A 22,889-nucleotide genomic window follows, 5' to 3' on the forward strand; every position below is an offset into this window, starting at 1 on the left:
CCCCACTCCAGCAACTGTAAGGGTGTTGTTAAGAGAAAACTGTATTCAACCTTGAAATATGGAAAACTATTGATGTCCCCACCCAGTCCTCCACCTTGCCTGAGTTAGCGTCCCACTCAGAATGCTGGACCATCATCACTGCCCAAAGAGGGACCGTATCACCTTCCTGGGGCTGCTGTAACAAAGTGCCATAAGCTGGGGGGCTTAAGCCAATAGAAATTTATTCTCCACGGTTCTGGAGGCCGAAAGTACAAAATCGAGGTTTGGGCAGGGCCTTGCTCTTTCTGAAACTCTGGGTAGAATCCTCCCCTAGCTCTGCCCCGCTTCTGGTGGTGGCTGGCGAGCTTCGGCTTCCTGGGCTCGCAGCTGCAGCACATCACCCCTGCCTCCATACTCACAGGGCCGCCTCCCCTCGTGTGTGTCTGTGTGTCTTCTTATAATGACGCCAATCGTATTGGATTAAGGGCCCACCCTGCTCCAGCACGACCTCGTCTTAACTACTACATCTGTAAGGACCCTGTTTCCAAAGAAGCTCCCATTATGAAGTACTGGGGGTTAAGACTTTAACATATCTTTTGGGGGGACCCAATCAACCTATAACAGAGCCCTTGGGGGTGAGTGCACTCATGGTCCAGTGAAATGTGCAGCGAGGTACAGGCCGACAGCTACCCACGAGGAAGCGGGGAGCATCAGTGCAGTCGCTCTCCCCCATCGACACCCGCAGAGTGTTTCACCACCCTCTCCACTGTTGGCAGAGCCTGTTCTATACCTGCAAGAAAGTAGATCAACACTTGTCTTTCACAGGCTGCCTTTCAGTCTTGCAAATAAAAACAGCTATCCCCATGCTACAGAATATTGCTATCAGTTTACAGGTGCCCCACAGGACCGGTGAAAAGATAGACCATATCCTCACAGCACGGAGTCTGCAAAGGCAGTGTCAGCCAGCCTACTTGGCTTCTGGTCCCAGTGCCACCACTTGCTAGCTGTGCTTTCCAGGGCAGGTTACTTCAGTTCTCTGAGTCTCAATGTTCCCACCTTTGAAATGGACAGTGGACAGTGTAACTGTTCATGAAGTGTCATGCTGATAAAGTGAGACAGGTGTGCAGAAGTATTTGACGGCTGTGCTATATCAATGTAGAAAACTCATATTGTCATTCCCCACCCACTCTGAAGAATTGCTCTAAACCCCCTCCGCAGGGGTCAGTGATAATTTGCCAGGTTGCTGTCTACTCTTGCTATTTGAATGTAAATGTTAGTGTGCACATCCATATAAGCCAAACATTTTACAGAAAACCTAGCTTTGGAAAAATAAGTCTCTGGTGGTATTTGGATAGAATCTGCAGCTTTGGCAGGCCCAATTGCTCTAAACAATCGAGAGCACTGCATTCATTTTTTATAGTATTCCATCCAGCCTATCGTCGAAGCTCTGAAAATGTTTGCTGAAGCAGATCTGGCTCCCCTGTGGCAGATTGCTGTTGTACCACGTATCATGAGGTTGATGGATTAACCTGGAAAGGGCATCAGCCCTTCTGAGGTGTATAATCTCCAGATGCATATATCTGTAGACCTTCCATTACCGGGATTCAAATTACTTTCCAGGGAATTAACTTCAGTGGGATGGGGCTGCTGACATTTTCTACAAATTTTTCTTGTTGCAGCCAAGTTGTCAGAATTGTCACTGTTTCTCCCCATTGGTCATCATTAATCACACTTGGCTTTTATACCCGAGGGCCCTGAGGCATTGACTATACAGCTGATGGAATTATAAATGCCTTATTACCAATACTCTCAAAGTTTGGTCTTAACCTTTGAATCTCAAATAATTTTTTTTCTAGACCAGTTCAAGTGAATTACATACCTAGAGAAACTAAATTACATCGAGATCTGCCTCCCAATTTTAAATTATATGACTGTAGTTCTCAAGACATATTTCTTATTCCATGATTATAATGGTACAATTGCCCTTTCCTGCCCTTTGGTGTGGTTTTGAGAAGGTAATAAATTTGCTGACAAGATTTCCACGTTTCATTCCCTTAGGAGTAAAGTGGTAAAACCTTGAGTTAAGGATTTTAGGAGTGTTTTCCTAAAGTGACTTTTCCATTTAATAAGACACTCAAAGAAATTTTATTCCTATTTATTGACTATTATAATTTACTTCATCATTCATATTTCTATGTAGTCAGTTTCTGCCCGTGAGTGTGACGGTTGGAAAGGGTAATAACTCAGAGCCACTAAGGGCCATGATCCTTGGCAGAGGGTGGACTTACTGCCAGGAAGGTTCACGCTCAATCATCGTTTTGTCAGATGCTAAGTTAAGAGTCGGTGGCTGTTTATTTGAGCTCCCACAGCAATCCATTCCATCCTTTGCGCCCTGTCACTCAAGATTCTCATTGACCATTCCTGACCCTCCATGCCTACCATCACCTTCTCTTTGCTACCCCCAATCACCTGTTTGCTGGCACAGCCCTCCTCCTCCGTCAGCCCTCCAGGTAAAGACGCTTCCCTTCAACCTCCTTCTCTGGGATCTGACTGAAGTCCCCACTCACCAGCTTCCCTGTATCCTTACCTTTCAGTGACATGAATTCACAAATTTATCTCTTCACCAATGTTTTTAAATGTGAGGTACAAGAAATTCTTTCTAGTGCTATGATGATGATAATAATAATAATAACAACAATAATAATATGACTTAGTACAATAACCAGCAATTTATTTAATATTTCTCTGTGTCTGCTTGTCTGTTTAACATACAGGAGGTCCAGCCTGGTCATAACAACCAAACTCTACTGGGGTGGAAAGTAAGTTAAATGCCTTTTATCTTCCCTGCTTGACAGGAAACAACTGGTAGTTCATGCTTTTATCTCTTTAGGCAACCATTTTACATCCAAAGTACTAAAATTAAATGGTTTTGAGAAAAAGATTACTTTTTCTCACTTGAAGGAAACAGGATTCAATTTTAGCAAGAGGCCCCCAAAGAAATTTAGTGCAAAGCATGTGGTCACTTGTTACTAAGTGATTCATGGACATTTTCAAATATCAACCTCAAGCTTAGAACTGTTTCCAAAACAGAGTTCAAATTTCAGGAAAAGAAAATAAGCACATAGCATCACAGAAGAAAAGCTACTCAAATCTGCCAAAACTCAGAGCTTCTACAGAATGCAAAGATAAAAATATCTTGCCTGGCCCCACGTGTAAGTCTCTGATCATTTCTGCAGAGGGCTCTGGAAGTGCTGATCAAAGGACTATCTCACCAGAGAATAACAGGAAGCCACCTGTATTGCTCGCTGTCAGGCCAATGAAAGAGAAGCCCTCTCTGTGTTGTGGGTGCAGAACAAATTTCACAGAAGGCATTGGCTTCTGCTGGGCCTACTGGTGTTTGAACCGGTACTTACATTATTCAGCAGAACTTGGAAGTCTCGCCTTTTTGACAAACACGTAAGGAAGCAGCAAGCTATTCCATATACCTTTTCATGGAAATTTCAAAGATTTCCATGGAGTCTTAGCAAAAAAACAAAACAAACAAACAAAACCTTATTTACCTCCTATAACTGATATAGAATCATTAAAAACAAAATTGGAGGCAGAGGCCTGTTTAGGAATCTTCTAATCAAAATGCGTATGTGTACACACACACACACACACACACACTCACATATTTTACTGCTGTTTTTGATGACTGTCAAGACAGAAAGATGGTTAGACTTTTATTCCTACTGTAGTCTATGTAAAAATAAAGCAACACGGTGCCTATGAGAAATGTAGATTTATGTTGTCTGTGCTCTCATTCATGGTGCAGTTGCTTGGTGCTTTTGCAATGGTACTCAAAACCTTGCCTATAATTTAGAAATAAACAGGAAATAAGACAATCTGCAAGAACCATTATGTAGTAGAGTACTACTTATAATAGATACAAAATCTCCAAAGGTGACTGGTAAACTACTATGTTTTAAAAAGAGGTTGCCAATGGTATCGATGTTGAAGAAACATTTCATCAATATAAAACTCAAGGACCATATTTCTCTCCAATTGGCCAGAGCTTAAGAATGATCTAGGAAGGCAAAAGTGCTGGTTAAAGGTTTGTCTTCTTAGGATACTGATTTAAGGAAGACTTGTTTCATCACATTTTAAAAGAAAATAGTTGTTGTTGGGGTCAGCCCAGTGGCATAGTGGTTAAGTTTGTGCACTCCACTTTGGTGGCCTGGGGTTCAAGGGTTCAGATCCCAGGCGTGGACCTATGCACAGCTTATCAAACCATGCTGTGGCAGGCTTCCCACATATACAGTAGAGGAAAATGGGCATGGATGTTAGCCCAGGATGAATTTTCCTCACCAAAAAAGAAAATAGTTATTAAATTTCTTTTGAAAGTCAAAAGGCACTTTCAAATGTGCTTCCTTCCTCTGGAAAGCTAATGCAATCAGCAGCCTGGCAATCTTATAAGAGCTCATAAACTTATGTCAAGCTTTTTTTTTTCTTTTTTTTCTTTTGGAATTGGTTAAGAACAAGGTGGGAAAATTGAGCCAAGTGTCAAGTTATATATGGACAGGGTATGCGTGGCTGAGTTGTTATTAACATGGTGTGATGACGATCATGGTTAATTCATCTCCTGGGGTCTCCAAAGAAAAGGGGCTCAGTGTGCTACCCTCCAGCACTCTCCCCTCAGCCTACAGCAGTGCAGAATTTGCTAAGAACAGGGTATAAAATTAGCAATTCAGCCTAGAATGATTATTCTTCTGTACTTTTGAAACAGTGATTAAAGAAAAAAGCACACCCCCACTCAAAGTCATTTGTTTCTTTTTCTTGTTAGAGCTGAAACAGAAAGAGGGTTGTCAAGAAAACACATTATTGAAGGTGAGTACTGCTGATCCCATTTTATTTGCATTTGTGGACTGCTGATTCCAGAAAAGTATCAACCAAATAGGTTCAAAACATATTGGGAGGCAAAAAAATTCTTTATCAAAAGAACCACAATCAACCAAGTTTCTTCCTGGGGTTGAGTGTAGGGAGTGTAGTGATATAGAGGGGAGAAGGAGACCCAAAAGAAAGAAAGAGGCAAATTTTCTAGAACTCTTCTCATTTATAGCTATACGAACATTAATAAAGTACTCCCATAAGACTTTTTAAAAGAGCTTTATTGAGATATAATTTATAAACCATAAAAATTTACCCATTTAAAGTGTACAAGTCATTGGTTCTGAGTATAATTACAGAATTGTGCGATCATCACCATAATTTAATTTTAAAACTTTTTCATCACCCCCAAAAGAAATCTTGTACCCACCAGTAGTCACTTCCCGTCCCCTCCTTTTCCTCTCCTACAGTCCCACATAACCACTAATGTACTTTTGTCTCTATAGATTTTCAAATTCTAGACATTTCATATAAATGAGATCATACAATATGTGATATTTTGTGACTGGCCTCTTTCTCTCAGCATAATGTTCATCCATGTTGTAGCATGTCTCAGTACTTCATTCCTTTTTATTGCCAAATAAAATTACACTGTATGGATGGACCACATTTTGTTTATCCATTCATCAGCTGACATCTATTTTGAGTTGTTCCCACTTTTTGACTATTCTGATTAATGTTGCTATGAACACTTCTGTACAAGTTTTTGTGTGGACATAAGTTAGGACTACTCTACTTTTAAACAACAGTATATATGCGTAGAAAAAAAAACTTGTAGAAAATTACCACTGGGTAATTGATTCACAGGGCCATTGCTGTTTTGATGATACTCAAAACTTTGAATAGCTTAGAAATAAACCGGAAATAAACAGTCAGCAAGAACCATTACACAGCAGAGTACTAGTGATTTACTTCATTGCAAGGATTATGAGAATTGTGAGGAATTTTTATTTGTTTCCTGCTTGTCTATATATTGCAAAATTTTATACCCATACCTTTCGCAATAAAGGAAAACTGTTAAAAGGGGCTGCCATATATTTCCAACATCTTTATACTAGTTCATGTATTATTTCATAAAAGTTCAAGATTTTCGTAACTTTAGATTCATGGTTAATCAATGAGATAGATGATTTTCTCCTTTTTAAAACTAATTTCATTTAGGAAATACCAAAGTCACCAAAAACATAAAATGTGCTTGTATAGAGAAAAACCTACAGTTCTCTTCCCTCCTGTCTTTCTTTACTCCTCACACAGCACACTTCACTTCTCATCACCAAATGTACGGGGGTTTTCCCCACACCAAGCAATTTCCAGCTGGGTGTCCTAAATTTAACTCAATTCTGACACTGTCTACCTGGAGATAGCACCAGATCCCACAGGTTAAAGGCTCAGCCTCACAAGACTCCCCCCCACTCCACCCCCACTTCAGATGTCATTGTCAAGTAGCAGGTCCCCAGGTTACCCACAACTTCTGTTCGACTTGGCTACAAATCAGAGCTTCCCACCACCCCCTCCTTGGGTTCTATTAATTTGCTAGAGTGGCTCACAGAACTCGGGGAAACACTGAGTTTACCAGTTTATTAAGGGATATGAGAAAGGATACAGATAAACAGCCAGGTGAAAAGATACATGAGGCTAAGGTCTGGGAGGGTCCCCAGCCCAGGAGATTCTGTCCCCATGCAGTTGGGGGGCATCACCCTCTCGGTATGTGATGTGTTTACCCACCTGGAAGCTCTCCAAACCCCATACTATTGAGACTTTTATGGAGGCTCCATCACGTAGGCATGATCGATCAACCCCATTTCCAGCCCTTTCCCACTCTCTGGAGGATGGAGTGGGGACAGAGCTGAAATTTCCAAGCTTCTAATCATGGCTTGGTCTTTCTGGTGACAACCCTCCCTCCATTAGCCCACCTGGAGTCGCCTCATTAGAAAAAAAGATACTCCTATCATCCAGGAAGTTAACAGGGTTTCAGGAGCCCAGTGTCAAAAATCAGGGCCAAAGACCAAATATTAAAACAAAAGATGCTCCTAGAGCTCTTGTCACTTAGGAAACTACAAAGGAGCTCTGTGCCAGGAACTGGGGGCAGAGACCAATGTATGTGTTTTCTATTATCTCACAATACCGTAATCCCACCACTGTAAAATAAAATAGATAAAGAAGTAAAGTCCTCACTTTGTTCACCTCCTCTCATTCCACAGTTTGACAGTCTGGTGCATATCCTTCCTAACTTTTCCCTATAGTTACACTAAATTATCTACCTACCTATACACACTTATAAATACAAAAACATATGTATTAAACCAATGGAATCAAGCTATACATATTACCCTAATCTTTGCTTTTTCTCTCAGTTAAAATACATTTTAGACACACACACACATGCATGACTTGTGGGTTTTTTCCAGTTTTTAGTAGTATAAAGAATTATACAAATGACCATCCTTATGCAAATGTGATAGACACTGGAAGTGGCATTGTTAGGTCAAAGAATAATGCATATTTTAACACAAAATTGTTTTCTAAAAAGAATATACCAATCTGATGGATGAGCTGGTTTTATTTATTTGCTTATTTATACATTTATTTATTAGTGGGTTTGAGCTTCTTTTCATAACTTTGTGCTTCTTTTTCTGGGAATTAACTCTTAATGTTCTTCAGCTATTTTTCTTCCCGGTTGTTTGTCTTGGTCTTATTAATTTGCAGGAGCTCCTTGTATATTAATGATGTTCACTCTGTTGGTTACGTGTGTTGCAAATATTTTCTCCCAGGCTGTCATTTCATTGTGAACTTTTTTCTCCCTGTGAAACTAATCTGAAAGATAATGTTGAATTTGAAGACATTCATCCCAGTTTGAAAGTTGGCCATCTTTATTGACCTACTACTTGGAAATATCTTAGACTTGCACTGGAAATAAATAGTTCCAGTACTCAATCCTTTAATTTAAAGTAGAGACTTTGAGTCTCATGGAAATAGGAAAGAATCAAAGAGGGCTGGAAGCCTGTTAGAGACAGGTGAAAATGTATCAGGCCTCCATGATGGCTAGAAGGGAGTTTCCATAGGATCATAGCCTATTCTTAGGACAACAGAAAGTTTTCAAGCAGCTTATATTTTCCTCCTGTTTAATTTTATCTATCTTAGAATCATTAGTAATTTTTAAAAAGGCCAACATAGCTCATTGTGCTGAAGGTTAATAAAGTTAAGGTTTATTTTTTCATTATTTGATCACAGTTTTAAAGAGTGAATAGTGGCAATGATAATGGAAGTGAGGGAACCAGCAGAAAGATACAAGTCATGGAGGCAGACAAAATGCTGCTTGCAGATTCATGTCCCAGAGCCCCACTCTGTTCAGACCTGGGGAATTCCATGTTTGATTATCAGGATTAGCAAATGGGACCAATACAAATGAATAAAATAAAATTTCTTTCGGCCGTGGTTAAAAAAAAAAAAGGAGACCTTTGAAGCCAGATCTTGGAATATATATATACTTTTAACAGTAATAATTTCATCACTCAGTTGTTCCCAAAGGCTTTGTATGAGTTTGGTATTTCTCACTAATTTATTTTTAATATATTTGTAGGAATTTAGGCTTTGAAATCAGACAAACCTTGGTTCAAGTTCCAACTCTGTCATTTATGAGCTGGGTGACGATGCATGTTACTTAACCTCACTCAGCCTGCATTTAGACAATTATAAAATAAGCTATCAATATTCCTACCTTACAAGGTTACCATACAGATATTGAAGTAAGGTAATTCACATTGAGCACAGTGTCCGTCACATAACAAGCACTCAGTAAATGTTATTTTCATCATCATCGTTATTCTTATTAATGCGACTGCTAGTCTTCATTCTATAGGTGAGGACATCCTTTACTATGTAAGTAACGTTCTGAGGCTATCACGAGTGACCACATTCTAGCGCTAGGGAAAGCTTCCAAATTCCTCACGCAAACAAAAGCCCACCTCAGGCCTTAGTGTCCAATTTGACATCGTAAAGTCAAACCCAACCCGCCTCTCAAAACTGTTCCCGTCTCTGCTCCGGCATGTGCCCCCATGACTGTGTCTCTACCACGGAGCTGGTCAACAAGAAATAACCCAAATCGGCTTGTAGTACCAAACTGAACGAACAGGGCAGCAGTGTGCTGCCTAGAAAGTTCTTGTTTTTCTTTTCTTTTCTTTTTAATCTAATTGATTAAAAAAGAGATTCAGAAAATGGTTCACACTGGCAATCAACAAAGAAATATAAAATCCAAGAGAAAACAATGGAGGAGGTGTGCTGCTATGCTCTTCACCAAATCTCCATGGCTTTAATATTTGCCAGTGTATATGCATAATTTCAGAATTCTCTCTTTTTTAAGTCAGTTTTCTTCAAGCCTCACACAACTTAATAGAAATACCTTAAATTCTCTCCCCCTTTAAATAAGTTAGGAATTCTCTTAGGAACTAATCTCTCAGGATGGATAAACCAGTTCAGCTGAAATTCAAGCTGACCCAGATTCAAACTTTATCACACAACTTCAAACTTTTGAGATTGAAGAAGAATTGGAATCAATTATTATTATGTTGTTATTGTTGGTGTTATTTTGCAGTTCATAGTTTCAGCCAAAGACAAGTGCTCATGAATGCAATCAAGTCAGCTCAAAGGATATTTCTAGGCAGGCTGAAATTAGAGAATTGAGTGAATTTTGCAGAAAAGCAGAGACTTCTGACCCCGATGAGATTTCTAGACCCAAAAGAAAGTTTGAAGAGGTTTATAAATCATTATCCTTGGGTTTCCTTGGTACTTGTTCTGTGATGAAGGTGACCTTATTCAATGCTGGAGGTTCATATACACGTTTAACTTGAGAACTGCTGGTAAAGGGTAAGACAGAAGTCTAATTCATGTAGAGTTCAGGCCACTTGTGTCCTGGTGACGTTGGTCACCTGAGTTAGTTTACAGAGTGTAAAATGAGCTTGACTTGTGCGTAATGCAGTTTTGAAAAAATTCATATGGAAGACCTTTTCAACGAGCCCAAAGTCCTTTATTCACATCCAGTCAGGAAAAATATTCTCCTTAGATTCACGAGGAGGGTAGAAATTTCACTAATAGGTTTATTATATCCGTTTAGAATCCCAAAGTCCCCTCAGGCTCTGAAAGTCTATTTTTTGATTCAGCCATTTCACAAACATTCATTAAGCCCAAATTTGTGCTAATACTAAAATTTAACAGATCAAATTTCTTTAGTATGTAACGTGAAAGAATAGAAATAGTTTAGTAAGTCAAATTGTAAGACTAAGTAAATTGGTTATGTGCTTTTAGAGGCAAAAGCTGTGTCTGAGTCTACATGTGCCTTTCAGGTAGACAACAGTTTTGTTATGTGATTCAACACACAAACCCACTGTCACTGTTTTAGGAATAGATGAGGAAAATACTGAGAAAGCTTCGCTCAAACCTTTCTCAAGAATGGCAAAGGTTAAACCCTACTATCTGAACTTTAAAAAGAGAGAGAGAATTTAAGATTTTCCAATTAAAGAATAAATTTCTTAACAAAGGGTTAATTTCTTCACCACAGATTCCTTCCCGGTGCACTATGTTCCTAGTACACTGAAATCACCCACCCAGGAGAACTATGTCTCATAGTGGAAGGTGTAGCCACATGTATTACTCTAATACAGTGTGGTCTTTATAACAAGAAGCAGATGTGTCTTGAATCATGACTGAGAGGTCTGTTGAGAAGAAGCTGGAAAATCATATAGGGAAACAGTGTATATTATTTAACGCAACATTTTTTTTCAGGCTAGATAGGAAAGCAAATGTGCAGTAGGTGTCAAAGACGATGACACAGCGTATTTGAATAGACCCCTTGCAGAATCTGCAAACTAATGATTCCCATGTTTCTACACAGTTAAACCTGCACCACTGAATACCCGATCCACCTCTAACCATGCCAATCTGCTTAATGTCCGGAATAAGCATATTTCTCTAGACGCCTGTGATGCCTTTAGATAGCTTAAGCTGAATTACGGTTCACCTTATGAACAAACAGTTCCTGTTAAACTTCAGAACCCAAAAGAAAAATCAACTTAGATTTCTTTTTACTATAGGCACTGGAAAGCAATTTTCTTTACATAATATAATTAATTATCCCGTGGACTTTTTTTTTTTAATTTTTATTTATTTATTTTTTCCCCCAAAGCCCCAGTAGATAGTTGTATGTCATAGTTGCACATCCTTCTAGTTGCTGTATGTGGCACGCGGCCCCAGCATGGCCGGAGAAGCAGTGCGTCGGTGGGCGTGGGAATCCGAACCCCGGGCCGCCAGCAGCGGAGCGTGAGCACTTAACCGCTAAGCCGCGGGGCCGGCCCTCCCGTGGAATTTTGAGGAATTGCAGTTAACTTCCGGACATCTCCTCAAGGGCAGGGAGCATTCTCCTACATTCACTCCCACAGACAGGGGTTAGTGCCGAGGGACAGGCTAACGTCAGAAGCCAGTGCACTCACTGCACTGCAGCAATCACCTCCTCAGGTATGATAGTTGTCGATGCCCCTCTGGAGCCAAGGGTGATGCATTTTTGCACGTCTACTTAAACTTAACACAATACCTGGCCCCAAGTCAGTGCTCAACAAACATTTGCTAAGTGGAGACAGAACGTGTCTACTGGTTTATTGGAGATAAACCCTAAATGGCTCTCAAGAAGACATTCGTTGAGCATGTCTTTATGTTGCTATGATGTGGCTATTTCTACAAGATTAAAGCATCCAAATAGAGAAAGGCAGGACTACCTGATTTGGTTTGCAGTCACATGAAAGGTCAAAGCAGAATAATCATCTAGCTCCATTTTGTCTTTGGACAGATGAGGAAACTAAGGCTCTTAGAGGCTTAGTTTGGCAACGTTGTTCAGGCCAGCCAGATTAGCACTCTAGATCCCAAACCCTGCACATGGACCTTTCCTCTGAATACCAGGCTTGTCCACCCAGCTGGCAAGAGCTGTGGTTGACTGATGTACCCTCCAGACTCGTCATGGTTCCCGCCACAACCACCAATCTGTTTTCCCTTGACTTCCTCGTCTTACTAACAGTCACTTCACTTCTCAGGCCAAAACTCTAAGAGTCATCCTTGATTCCTCTACCTCCACACTCTTACCCAGCACACCAGCAAGTCCTCTTGTTTTTATTTACACAACTTGTCCCAAATTTGAACACTTCTCACCAACATGGTCCAAGCTTGATCTGCTGGGGTAATCTCCTCAGGGATCTCCCTGCTTTCACTTCTGCCCCCTACAAGTCATTCTCGGCAGGCAGAGTGATCAGTTCAAAACAGAAATCTGATAATATCATTTCCCCTGCCTGACTCCCATTTCAGTACGTCCCAGCACCCCACCAATGTTTTTCCTTCTCACATAGAGTAAAATCCAAAATTCATACCATGGATTATAAGACTTTATATGATTAATATTTTCACAGTAAGTGGATAGTGTCTCTTAGGAGCATAATTTCCTTCTACTCCACTTCAAAGTCAGAGTAGACCAGGTGGATCTCCGACGCGATGCAACACATCATATCTTACATTCTCACTTGAATACACTTGAGTCTCAGCCAAAATATCAAGAAAAAATGCTTTCCAGAGAAAGAATTGAAAGGTGAGGAATGACTGAATACAATGAGACCCACCTTTATATCAAGTCCATGCCATTGTTTATGGGTACACAATATTACCTTGAACAATGAACTTTTGCCAATAGATGCTCTCAATATGTACTGTTTGCTCCTTGGGGATGAATACCATGCCCATGCGTCTTCACATCCCCGGAGCCTGGCACAGGTTCAGTACCTGCTTATGGCACGGAAGAGCAAACAACTTCAGTCCTGACCTCACAGCTTTACAGCAGGGCCTTGTTAGTGTAGCTTCTTCTAGTTACTCTCAGCCCACGTGAGCTATTTAGAAGAGACCCAGAGTGGGAGGGCCATCATCAGAAAGGAGGACCCTTATTTCCAGTGCCAGACATGGGCCAGAACCGTCACTAAGTGCCTCCCTCCAAAACCAGGAGGTCCAGTGAAAATCTTTGGCGTTTAGTCTTTGGCACCTCTCATTCTGAGCCTTTCTAGATGTGAACACCACTGCTATAATTACCAAATTTCTATAGACTATTGCACTTACAAAGTGCTTGACAACTGGTTTTATTGGCTCTCTGGAGCAGTGACACTGAAAGTAGTAAATACTGTTATCTCCACTGCAGATTAGAGAGCTGAGTCCCCACCATGGTCAAATCACCCCAGTGGGATCACGCCGCATGTTAGAGGACAGATTTCCAACCTTCCATACCTGTGCTATCCTTTCATTTGTTTGCTTGGTTATCCTGTCCTCCCCTTACCTCCTCCATACATACAATTGCTTCCAAAAAGTGGCTCATATCATAGTGCTTTTCGAGGTAAATCTAACTTCAAGCTGCGCCTTGAGATAGCTGGTAATACCCTGCACCTGCAAGTCACTGCAGTTCTGTAAGAGCAGGCGTGGGACCTTGTAACACCTGTCTGCCCTCATCTCTCCATCAAGGCTTCTTCTAACGAGCTGCCATCACAGACAATTCTTTCTCAATGAATGAAAAATATTTCCTGTCAGAAAAGTAATTGTGGCTGGCCGATAAACCAGTTTGAAAAATCAAATTTAAATAAGCCAAATTTAAATTTATAAGAGCCTCATTTAACATGCAATTGGTTTTATGCCTATAATAAAAAGAGAAAAACCTCCGGTCTTCTTGAGGAATTAAATAGGCTCATAAGGAAATGCTGTGCCTCATGGAAATGAGATAAAATGATTCTTAAAACTGTCAACCTTTTGGTTGTATAATATTATATACACTATATTCTATTTCAGGGAAGTTTGCTGAAATTAAATAATTTTTTCTGAGTACTCATTGGAATGTGACCAAACGGTTAGGGCTGAAACATGGATTATTGGTTCCAGATTTTTTTTTAAGCTCTCACTCCTTTATATTACATCTGAAGTCGCTATAGCTTCTAGTGTTTTTGTTTCTTCCCAAAAGAATGGAGAATAATAGAAATGGTAGAGCTCAGCTACATTTAAGGTTCTTCAAACTTTGTTCCAACTAGTAAAATGTTGAGCAAAACCTTCATTTGCCAACCTTTTTATTCCTATTAAAACCCCCATGTATACATTAAGATGGGGTCAGCAGTCATTTATTTCTGATTTATACCATTTTAATGTTTTCAATGTGCAATAAATATATATCCATCCCACTATAAGCCCATTAAGTAATTCAAAACATGACATTAATTTGGGTTTTTCAAGAAGAAAGAAGTTAAATTCTTAGGCTGCTTTTTATTCTAAACTTTGCTTCTGGATACTGCCACACGAGTCACTGTGAAAGATCATGACTAAGCATGTATTTCCCTGTGGGGTGGGAGTATTAATATCACTGAGAAAGTTCTAAGACTTTTCTTTGTTGGAGACAAAGTCAGCCTTTGATATAATTTTAAAAGGCTCTGGGGGCCAATTAACACATCATTGTATTGAAGGTCTTTTTGAAACTAACCCAGTCCTTTTTTTAAAGTAAATTCTTTTTTCCTAAGGATGTTAATGTTTATTTATTTATAATTAATTTTTTTGAGGTAACATTGGTTTATAACATTATATAAATTTCAGGTGTACATCATTATATTTCAATTTCTGTGTAGACTACATCATGTTCACCATCCAAGACTAATTATCATCCATCACTATACATATGTGCCTTACTACCCCTTCAAGAAAGACTTCTTGAAGGAAACCAAACTTCAACTATTTCTAATAGTGCTCATATTTGGATTTTTGGGGTTTTTCCTGCTTCTGTCTCCAGGACTGAAGGGCTCCCTCCAGAGGCTGCAGCTTGAGTATGTGGATGTGGTCTTTGCAAATCGACCAGACAGTAACACCCCCATGGAAGGTGAGTGAAGGAATTTAATAAAAGACTCTGGAGTTATTGATTCTAGCTTGACAACTTATTCCACTCACCGTAGGAAATGAAATATATTCAGACCACTTTTATTGAATATGAAAAATAAAAACCTTTCCAGTCGATGAGTTTCAGCCTCAGTATTTACCCTCACAGCTCTGCATCCTGCATCTCCATTCATTTGTTAAGCAGGTGCAGGCATTGGGACTGTGGCTCCTGCTCGTTACAATGCTCACTTTTTCCAGGTTCATTTCACTTCTGTGATTTCATCAACTAAAACAATAAAACTGATTGGAAGGAGAGTTTATAAACCAGCCATCCTTAGTTTGGAGTAAGTCTTCCGAGGGTCTTCCTGTTGTATAATGACTCTAGGTCTGATTAGTTTCCAAATGGTGGTAACAAGTGCTGAGCGGTACCATGAGCAGAGGTTTTACAGGAGTGACCTCTTCAAAACGAGGCTTTTTATTGCAATTTGGTGTTTGATTCTCAAGGAGCTGCAGCATTTTCTCCCATTTCTGTTACCACTGTTTGAAGACAATAGTTTAAGCATCTCCCTGCGGAAGTTTTCAGAACATTCCTAAAATCAGATTTTCTTCAATTTATTCTTATTTGTGAAACCTACCTAAGATGATTGAGAAAGAAGATAGTTTGAGAGGACAAATTAAAAGAATGTTCTGGTTAACTGAGGTTTATAATCATATGGATTATCACCTGAGGTGAATGAAAACAAATATATTCGGGAAAGAGAGGAAAAAAAGAATGTTCTGGTTATTTGAGGTTTACGATATGACATAGATTTACAAATTTTCAAAAAATTAGAATAATTGATATAAAATTACACTGAAGGTAAATTTGTCCTTGATGATTCAAAAGGTAGTTCAGGATCTTGTAATAAATCAGATTCCATAAAGGTTTATTCTTGCTGTAGGGTTATAGAAGTTATAAATGATTGAAGTACATATGAATTTTTCTGTAGGTTGCATTTCTGACCAAAAAGAATGGTATGGAAATTATTTTCTTTGACAGTTATCTCCTTCTATAATATATATATTGTATATCTAATTTTCTCCTAGAGTTTTCTGCTTTCTTCATTCTGAGTAAGTTAGGTTATTATTATACAATACAGTATCAGTGTTGGAAATTCATAATAAGAAATTATCCATGGAAATGACATGGATATTTTTATCAAAGCAAAGAATAGATGTTTGATAAAGCAAATCATCAATATTTCATTAGTATAAGAAGGGCTTATTGCAGAGATAATATGATGTCACAGTATTCTCAATAACATATTAAAACAGAGCTATCTATCATTAAAGCTATCTAGTGGGCCAAAGTGTCAAATAAAATGCCATTTAGTGGGGACTGAGAAAGTCCAAAATTTCTTCCCATTTTAAGAGCCTAGTAACTATTTTCCTCCTTGGAAAATTGTCCTTTGCAATTACACATGTACAGGATAGAAGAACATCTGGGATTTTTCAGTCTTTTATTTATTCATATTTTTTTGCCCATTTTGCCCATCCTACCCTATCTTTAATTTTAGGAATATAATATAGGAGTATCTCAAACAGAAAACATTATAATTTGCATTATATACCTATAGAAGGAGGAAATTCTCAGTTAGGAGCCAAACTATGTGATACTGATAAGATAATGTTGTCTGTTGTAGAAACACTGATTATGTGTTGAAATTCATTAGAAGGGAGCGTCAAAGTGTTAAAAAAAAAAAAAAAAAAAGATTGCTGCCCAATAGAATTTGTAACTGTAGTGTTGCCCAGCCTCTGCTGGAATCAGAACGTTTTCGTTTTCCCTGAGTTTCTTACAGAAAATTCCACAAAGCACAATAGGATGCTATTTTATCAGGAGTCATTGTCTAAATTCAGAAGTCTAATGAAGGTGTCAGAAAATAGGGATTTGCACTTGTTGATAAGGCCAAGGAAGCTGGAATTTTGTAGCTCTGCAGCAATCAACCAACCATCTTAGGCTGGAATGCAGCCTGCTCTCCCCACCCCCACTAAGGGGAGATCCACCCTGCGCTGGTCCATCAGGCTCTAGGCTGGGAGGACTTATCGGGGACATACCACATGCAATTACTCACGTAGGACTTGTTCCAGATTGAAATAGCTTCTCTGTGACTTCTCCCTGGCTTTCAGGAAATGTGTAGCCTCAAAGCTAGTATACTCATTTGTTCCAAGGTGGGCCCGATGGAAATGCCAGTTTGACACTAGTCTCTAGAAACTCATTCTCTACATTAAGTCTTTTCTACTTTACTGTAACAGAGGAGAGCACTGACCTGGGCAACAGAGAGAAGAAGAAGTAGGAAACACAAAGAAAATAAGCAATAGACAGGGATTGCCAGGCGGCCTTGGGTACATCTGTTCCTCTAAAAACTGAAAAAATGGTCTCCATGCTATTTCTAACCCTGGTGGTCTAGTGGTTAAGATTCAGCACTCTCATCTCTGTGGCCTGGGTTCATTTCCTGGTTAGGGAACCTCACCAGCCGTCTGTCCGTTGTCATAGTGTGGATGCTACTTGTTGCTGTGATGCTGAAACCTGTGCCACTGGGATTTCAAATACCAGCAGGGTCGCCCATGGTGGACCGCTTTCGGCAGAGCTTCCAGACTAAGATACACTAGGAAGAAACACTTGACCACCCACTTCTGAAAAAATTGGCCGCGAAAACCCTGTGAATAGCAGCGGAGAATTGTCTGATATAGCTCAGGGAAGGTGAGAGGATGGTACAAAAAGACGAGGCAAGGTTCCGCTCTGCTATCCACAGGGACGTTAGGAGTCAGAATTGACTCCACAACACTAACAACAAAACAATTTCTGGATTCCATGTTGTTATTAAGATTCATTTTTGCAATGATTTTGTAAATCATATGTGTGTGTACGTGAGTGAAAGTTGTACATGTGCAGTGGGGTCTACCTTAGAGGCTATTAGTGTTTCTAAAAACAAAACAGAAAGTCAAGGTTATGTATAATCAAAATCACCCTCGAAAACCCTACAGTAATTCTTTGTTAGTCAATGTTACTCTATAGCTTTTAATTAGTTATTCAGTTTCTTCTCCAAATATAGTGACAAAACCATCACTAGATACTTGCCTAGTCACTGTTTTCTTTGTAATGGACGAAAAATAATTAATATCATTCACATACTTTTCTTATTTCAGCAACTCACACTGGCAATTTGAGGCTCAATTGCATCCATTTCTGTGTGATATAAGTGATGCAATAGGGTTGCCAAGTGCATATTGCTGAATTTTCATATATTAAATCTACACATGTTGGCACTGTATTCTATGTGTGTGCCTGGGTATCTCATAATAGACCCTTAGCATCTGTAGATCATTTTTATTGGTTTCAACCATTTTCTGTCAATTCCATGGAGCCACAACACATGCAAACTTGTAATTTTGCTGAGGCACATATTTTAAACCCCGGGGACCTAATGAGAGAACCCAGCCCAGCTTTCTAAAACACATTTTAAACAACTTTGATTTCAATTTATTAAAATGCCAACCCCATTTATTTGATTTGCACTATGAAAGGATGTTAATTGGGAACATTTCTAAAATAAACCAAGATGAGTTTCATCCAGTTTCTACGTATCATATGGCAACCAATTTAGCCAGAAAAAGATTAGCAGTAGCATCTTCACACTATATTGGCATCATGTATCCAATTAGTTGTTACCATCCTTTCCTCCCTAGAAAACCAATAGAAAAAAAGTGGGTCCTCTCAAAAAAATGGCTATAAATTCTAAACGTGCGGTCTGTGGAGAAAGGGGTAGGACACTTCATCTGCAATCTGCAACCCTGTGGAGTGCAGTAAGACACTTGACAGCTACCGGAAGATGTTCCTGACAGCAGAGGGGAACTCACGTACTTTTTCCTCTGTCCTTCTTGTTTATTTTTTCTGATTCACCTAGTAGTAAGTCATTTTTCTTTCACCGCATCTGCCATGCCATCTGTCTCTGCTATAATATCTGGCCTTGGTGGAATGTTTTCCAATCTCAGAAAAAATCAGCCCCATATCCCATTTCTTCTTTGTTACACTGCTGTGTTCTTCCCAGTAGTCACTGACAGTTCCTTGGGCTCTGTGATACTCATATTCTTAATTCTCTCATTTCCATAATCCCAACACGTATTTCAAAATCTTCTCTGAAGCTCATTAGACAAGAGACAGTTCATGCCAACACAAGTCACGCTGGACAGGGGTAGACACAGCGCATTTGTGTGTGTGAGGACCTGCACCGGGAGGTTTTGGGATTTGGTTTTCTGTATTTCCCAGTGCCGGGCTAGCTTCTCCACTGCTGCTCTTCTGATTGCTCCGGGGACGGAGTAATTGAGCGTGCATGTGGGCATGAAAGGAGGCTGTCAACATGTACCACTTGTGAATAACAGAAAAAGGAGGGGACCCGTTTTAATTTATATAGCTTTTTAAAAATGAAAGAAGAAAGCCCACTAGTTTGTTGATCTGAGAATATGATGATTTTTAAATTTAATTAAATTTTAATTTAAAAGACACTTGGAATTGAGCTTTCTAACTTTTGTTTAAAGCTTTTGCCAAGACTAGTTAATCTCACAGACTTCCTGAGTCATTAGATATTATTCTCAACCTAATTATAGTACAAATTATTTATTTTTTTCCTGCTAGCAGGTCAATGCAGACATAAAACAACCCAGATGTCGTATTTCAAATAAGAGAGACAAGATCAAAGTTAGCATCACTTAATTCCCATAGTAGCATCATGTCAAACAACTCATTTCATAAGAATTTACTTTTTTCTAAGCCATCTTTTTTAGTGTCACCATTTGCAAGCGGGAATATATGGGTAGTCAGGAACCTGGGATATCCAATGACAGCTCAGGAAATACCAGAAAGTGGCAAACATTGCAGCATCCCAAATATTCTACATTTTTTAAATTCCAGAACACTGGATCTAGGTATTTAGCATCCAAAGTAAAGCTTTCAGAACAAAAATTTAACAACCTAAAACCTAGAAATATCATCTAACCACAATGGATCAGCCCTTCTGCCTTTATATTTTATTATCTTTCCTGAAAGTCACCCTCAGTCTATCCCAAAAAACATAATTGCAGGAAGAAATCTTCTGCAAGTAGTCTATAACTGTGCTGCCCAATAGAAATAGTATACAAGCCACATATGTATTTTAAATTTTCTATTAGCTACATTAAAAAACTAAAAAGAAACAGGTGAAATTAATTGTAAAAATATTTTTTAATTAACCCAATATATTAAAAAATTATCACTTCAACATGAAATCAATATAAAAATTATTAATGAGATATTTTACATTCTTTTTTTTCCTACTAAGTCTTTGAAATCTGTTATGTATTTCACATTTATAGCATATCTTAATTTGGACCAGTCACATTTCAAGTGCTCAATAACCATACGTAGCTAGTGGCTACTGTATTTGACCACACAGGTCTATAAACTCTATTTCCAATCTAGCAGAGCACCAGACACATAGTAGGTACTCAATAAATATTTATTGGGGGGATAGATGGATGGATAAATGGATGAATGAATAGATGAATGGATGGATGATTAGATGAATGAGTGAACAAGTGTTTGAGTGATTGAATGAATGAAGCTCTAAAGTTAAATAGATCCAACTTCATTTTTATCTACTTGAAAACTTATTTTGGTTTCCTAGCATCTATGAACATTCTGGTACCTGATCTAGTTCAACATATTTCAGAAGGACAGGTTCCTGGCAAACAGCCCCAGGACACTCTTACATTCCATTTCTCCATCTGCAACACTGGCAACATCCAGATGCCGAATCTCTCTCCAGAAATCTGATTGATACCTAAATGAGCAGAAATGAATGAAGAGATAATTCATTGGCAGTTGCCCCTGAGGATTACTGTATCAAATTAAAATTATCTAACACATTTCATTTATGACTCTGGCCAGGGCCTCTGGTGTCTGTCAGATCAATTTAACCTCCTGGCTTGAAAGGCTGGGACAGCTGAGTTTTCAAGAAATTAATTTGGAGAAAATTATTTTCATGTCCAAGAAGATGAGCCAAACCCTACCAAGCCTATGGCAAAAAAATTGTGTTCCAATTTTACTAAATCAGTTTTATTTCCATTTTAACTGTGAATTCACCAAAAATTTTACTGCCGCTTCAGACCTATTCAGCTGATGTTTTATCCTTTACAGAACAACATGTCGTGTCATTATAAGAGAAATTCATTTCATCCATTCTAAGAAATGACATTGGGGTATGGTTGGGTTCACTTCGGGTTCTTTCAGTCTCTGATGTGGCTTTTTAGAAAATCTCATGTTTCTATTCGTTGTGGGCCTCCTTCTCTTGGGGACAATATTTCTTCAAAGTGGACTAGGGGCAGTAGGTGGACACAGCTTCAAATCCTGGCTTTGCTCCTACTAGACTGTGTAGCTAGGGCAGGTTACTATCCTCACTGAGGCTCAGGAGCCTCACCTGGAACTGCAGGTAACACCTGAAGTGACTTCTGAAGAGTTAACCATGTGGGTACAGTACTCACTCACAGCAGGGGGAAGCAGACATAAGCCCTGTTTCTAGAATGCCCTGTATAATGCACATACAAACAAAACCCCCCTTTCTCTGGATCTCTTCTCAGAGGCAACATAGGAGAAGTCCAAAGCCCTTAAATTATAATGTGATGAAAATCAAATGAAGGTGCCAGGCTGCCGTGTCAACCAGGGTCTGTGGTGAGGCCATGCAGGTATCATGCCCTTTAAAATTAATGTAACCATAGATTTTCCAGGATTAATCTATTCAGTCAAAAGGTGATCTTGAGCCTGTGATTTTATTTTCAAAAGCGTATCTAGGAAAAACTCAATAATAGGATTCATTCAGTCATTCAATTGATATTCTCTGAATATCTACTCTGTGCCAAGCTCTTGTGGAGTAACTGGGAGAAGCGGAAGCTAATAAACCAGGCAAACTTCCTGTCCTTAGAGAAATTACATTCTTGGGGAGACAGACGAGAAGTAAGAAATTTACACTAGATGGTGATAATAGTATGAAGGAAAAAATAAATCCTGGGAGGGCGATAGGAAGTATGGGGAGTAGATTTCAGATAGAGTGTCCAAGGAAGGTCTCACTGAGAAAGATGTGGGGGGAATAGCGTGGTCTCCCCCCAAATAGGAAGGGCATGACTTTGGAGTCAGACAGACCCTAATTCAAGTCATCGTTCTGTTTCTTATGAGCTCTGTGATCTTAGGCAAGTTATGTAACCTCTCTTATCCTCAGTTTCCTTATCTGTAAAATGCAAGTAATAATATCTACTCTGTAGGGTTATTATTGAGTATTATTTGAGATAATATAGACAAAATCCTTAGAATATTGCTTAGTACATGGTAATTACTCAAGAATTTAAGCTATCTTTCTTTCATTGTTATCGTTTGCATGGTCCTGCTGTAAATTTGTCACGTGGGAAATGACCCTGATGCAATGGGAGCTCCAAGTCCACCACCAGCTGGTCCTAGAGGTCCCGAGAGAGGAAGGCTCACGCAGCAAATTAAGACACGTGAATCACATGGTTCATTAAATCAAGTAAAACGTATAGTGAGAAGCAAGGGAGGAGAGATGGGGCAATTAAAACAATTAGGATAGAGTACCAGCAGGCTGAGGGACCCAACAACTTGAAGCTTGGGGTGCGCAGTGTTCCTATGCTCTGCTCTCTCTCTCTACTGCATTGGCCTTCCCTGTGATGGTTTGGTTATAAGGGCCAGAGTTGAGGTTTGAGGAAGGAAGCTCAGCAGACAGAAGGTGCCTGGGTTGATGGTACCCTTGTTCTATTAGAAAGTCTCAGGGACAAGTCCGCCTGGCCGTTAGCTGTAGCTCACCCAATAGCCTGATGTGCAGCTATGGACTCTTTGCATTTCTTGTGCAGAGGATTTTGGAGGCCACAATGGAGTCACTAATGGGTGGCTGATTTAAACATATGAGGACCTCATTTCAGTCCTCATATGTTTCACGTATATTTAGTGTATCTCAAATGTTTGGTGTCGTATGCCTAAGGAT

At 39.4% G+C, this 22,889-nt stretch overlaps 1 protein-coding gene across 1 annotated transcript in view; it reads left to right on the top strand.

The window, feature by feature from the left end:
• The window catches only part of KCNAB1 (potassium voltage-gated channel subfamily A regulatory beta subunit 1), a 252,889-nt gene that overhangs the window by 183,038 nt on the left and 46,962 nt on the right, over window positions 1-22,889 (top strand). Inside the window, exons 6-8 of the mRNA XM_087440100.1 lie at window positions 2,754-2,798; window positions 4,805-4,848; window positions 14,747-14,833. Of these exons, the coding sequence (XP_087296226.1) occupies window positions 2,754-2,798; window positions 4,805-4,848; window positions 14,747-14,833 (176 nt within the window). The remainder of the gene's footprint in view (window positions 1-2,753; window positions 2,799-4,804; window positions 4,849-14,746; window positions 14,834-22,889) is intronic.

The sequence above is a fragment of the Ceratotherium simum genome, chromosome 15, assembly GCF_057802395.1.
Source record: "Ceratotherium simum simum isolate JZ-2026a chromosome 15, ASM5780239v1, whole genome shotgun sequence".
NCBI lineage: Eukaryota > Metazoa > Chordata > Mammalia > Perissodactyla > Rhinocerotidae > Ceratotherium > Ceratotherium simum.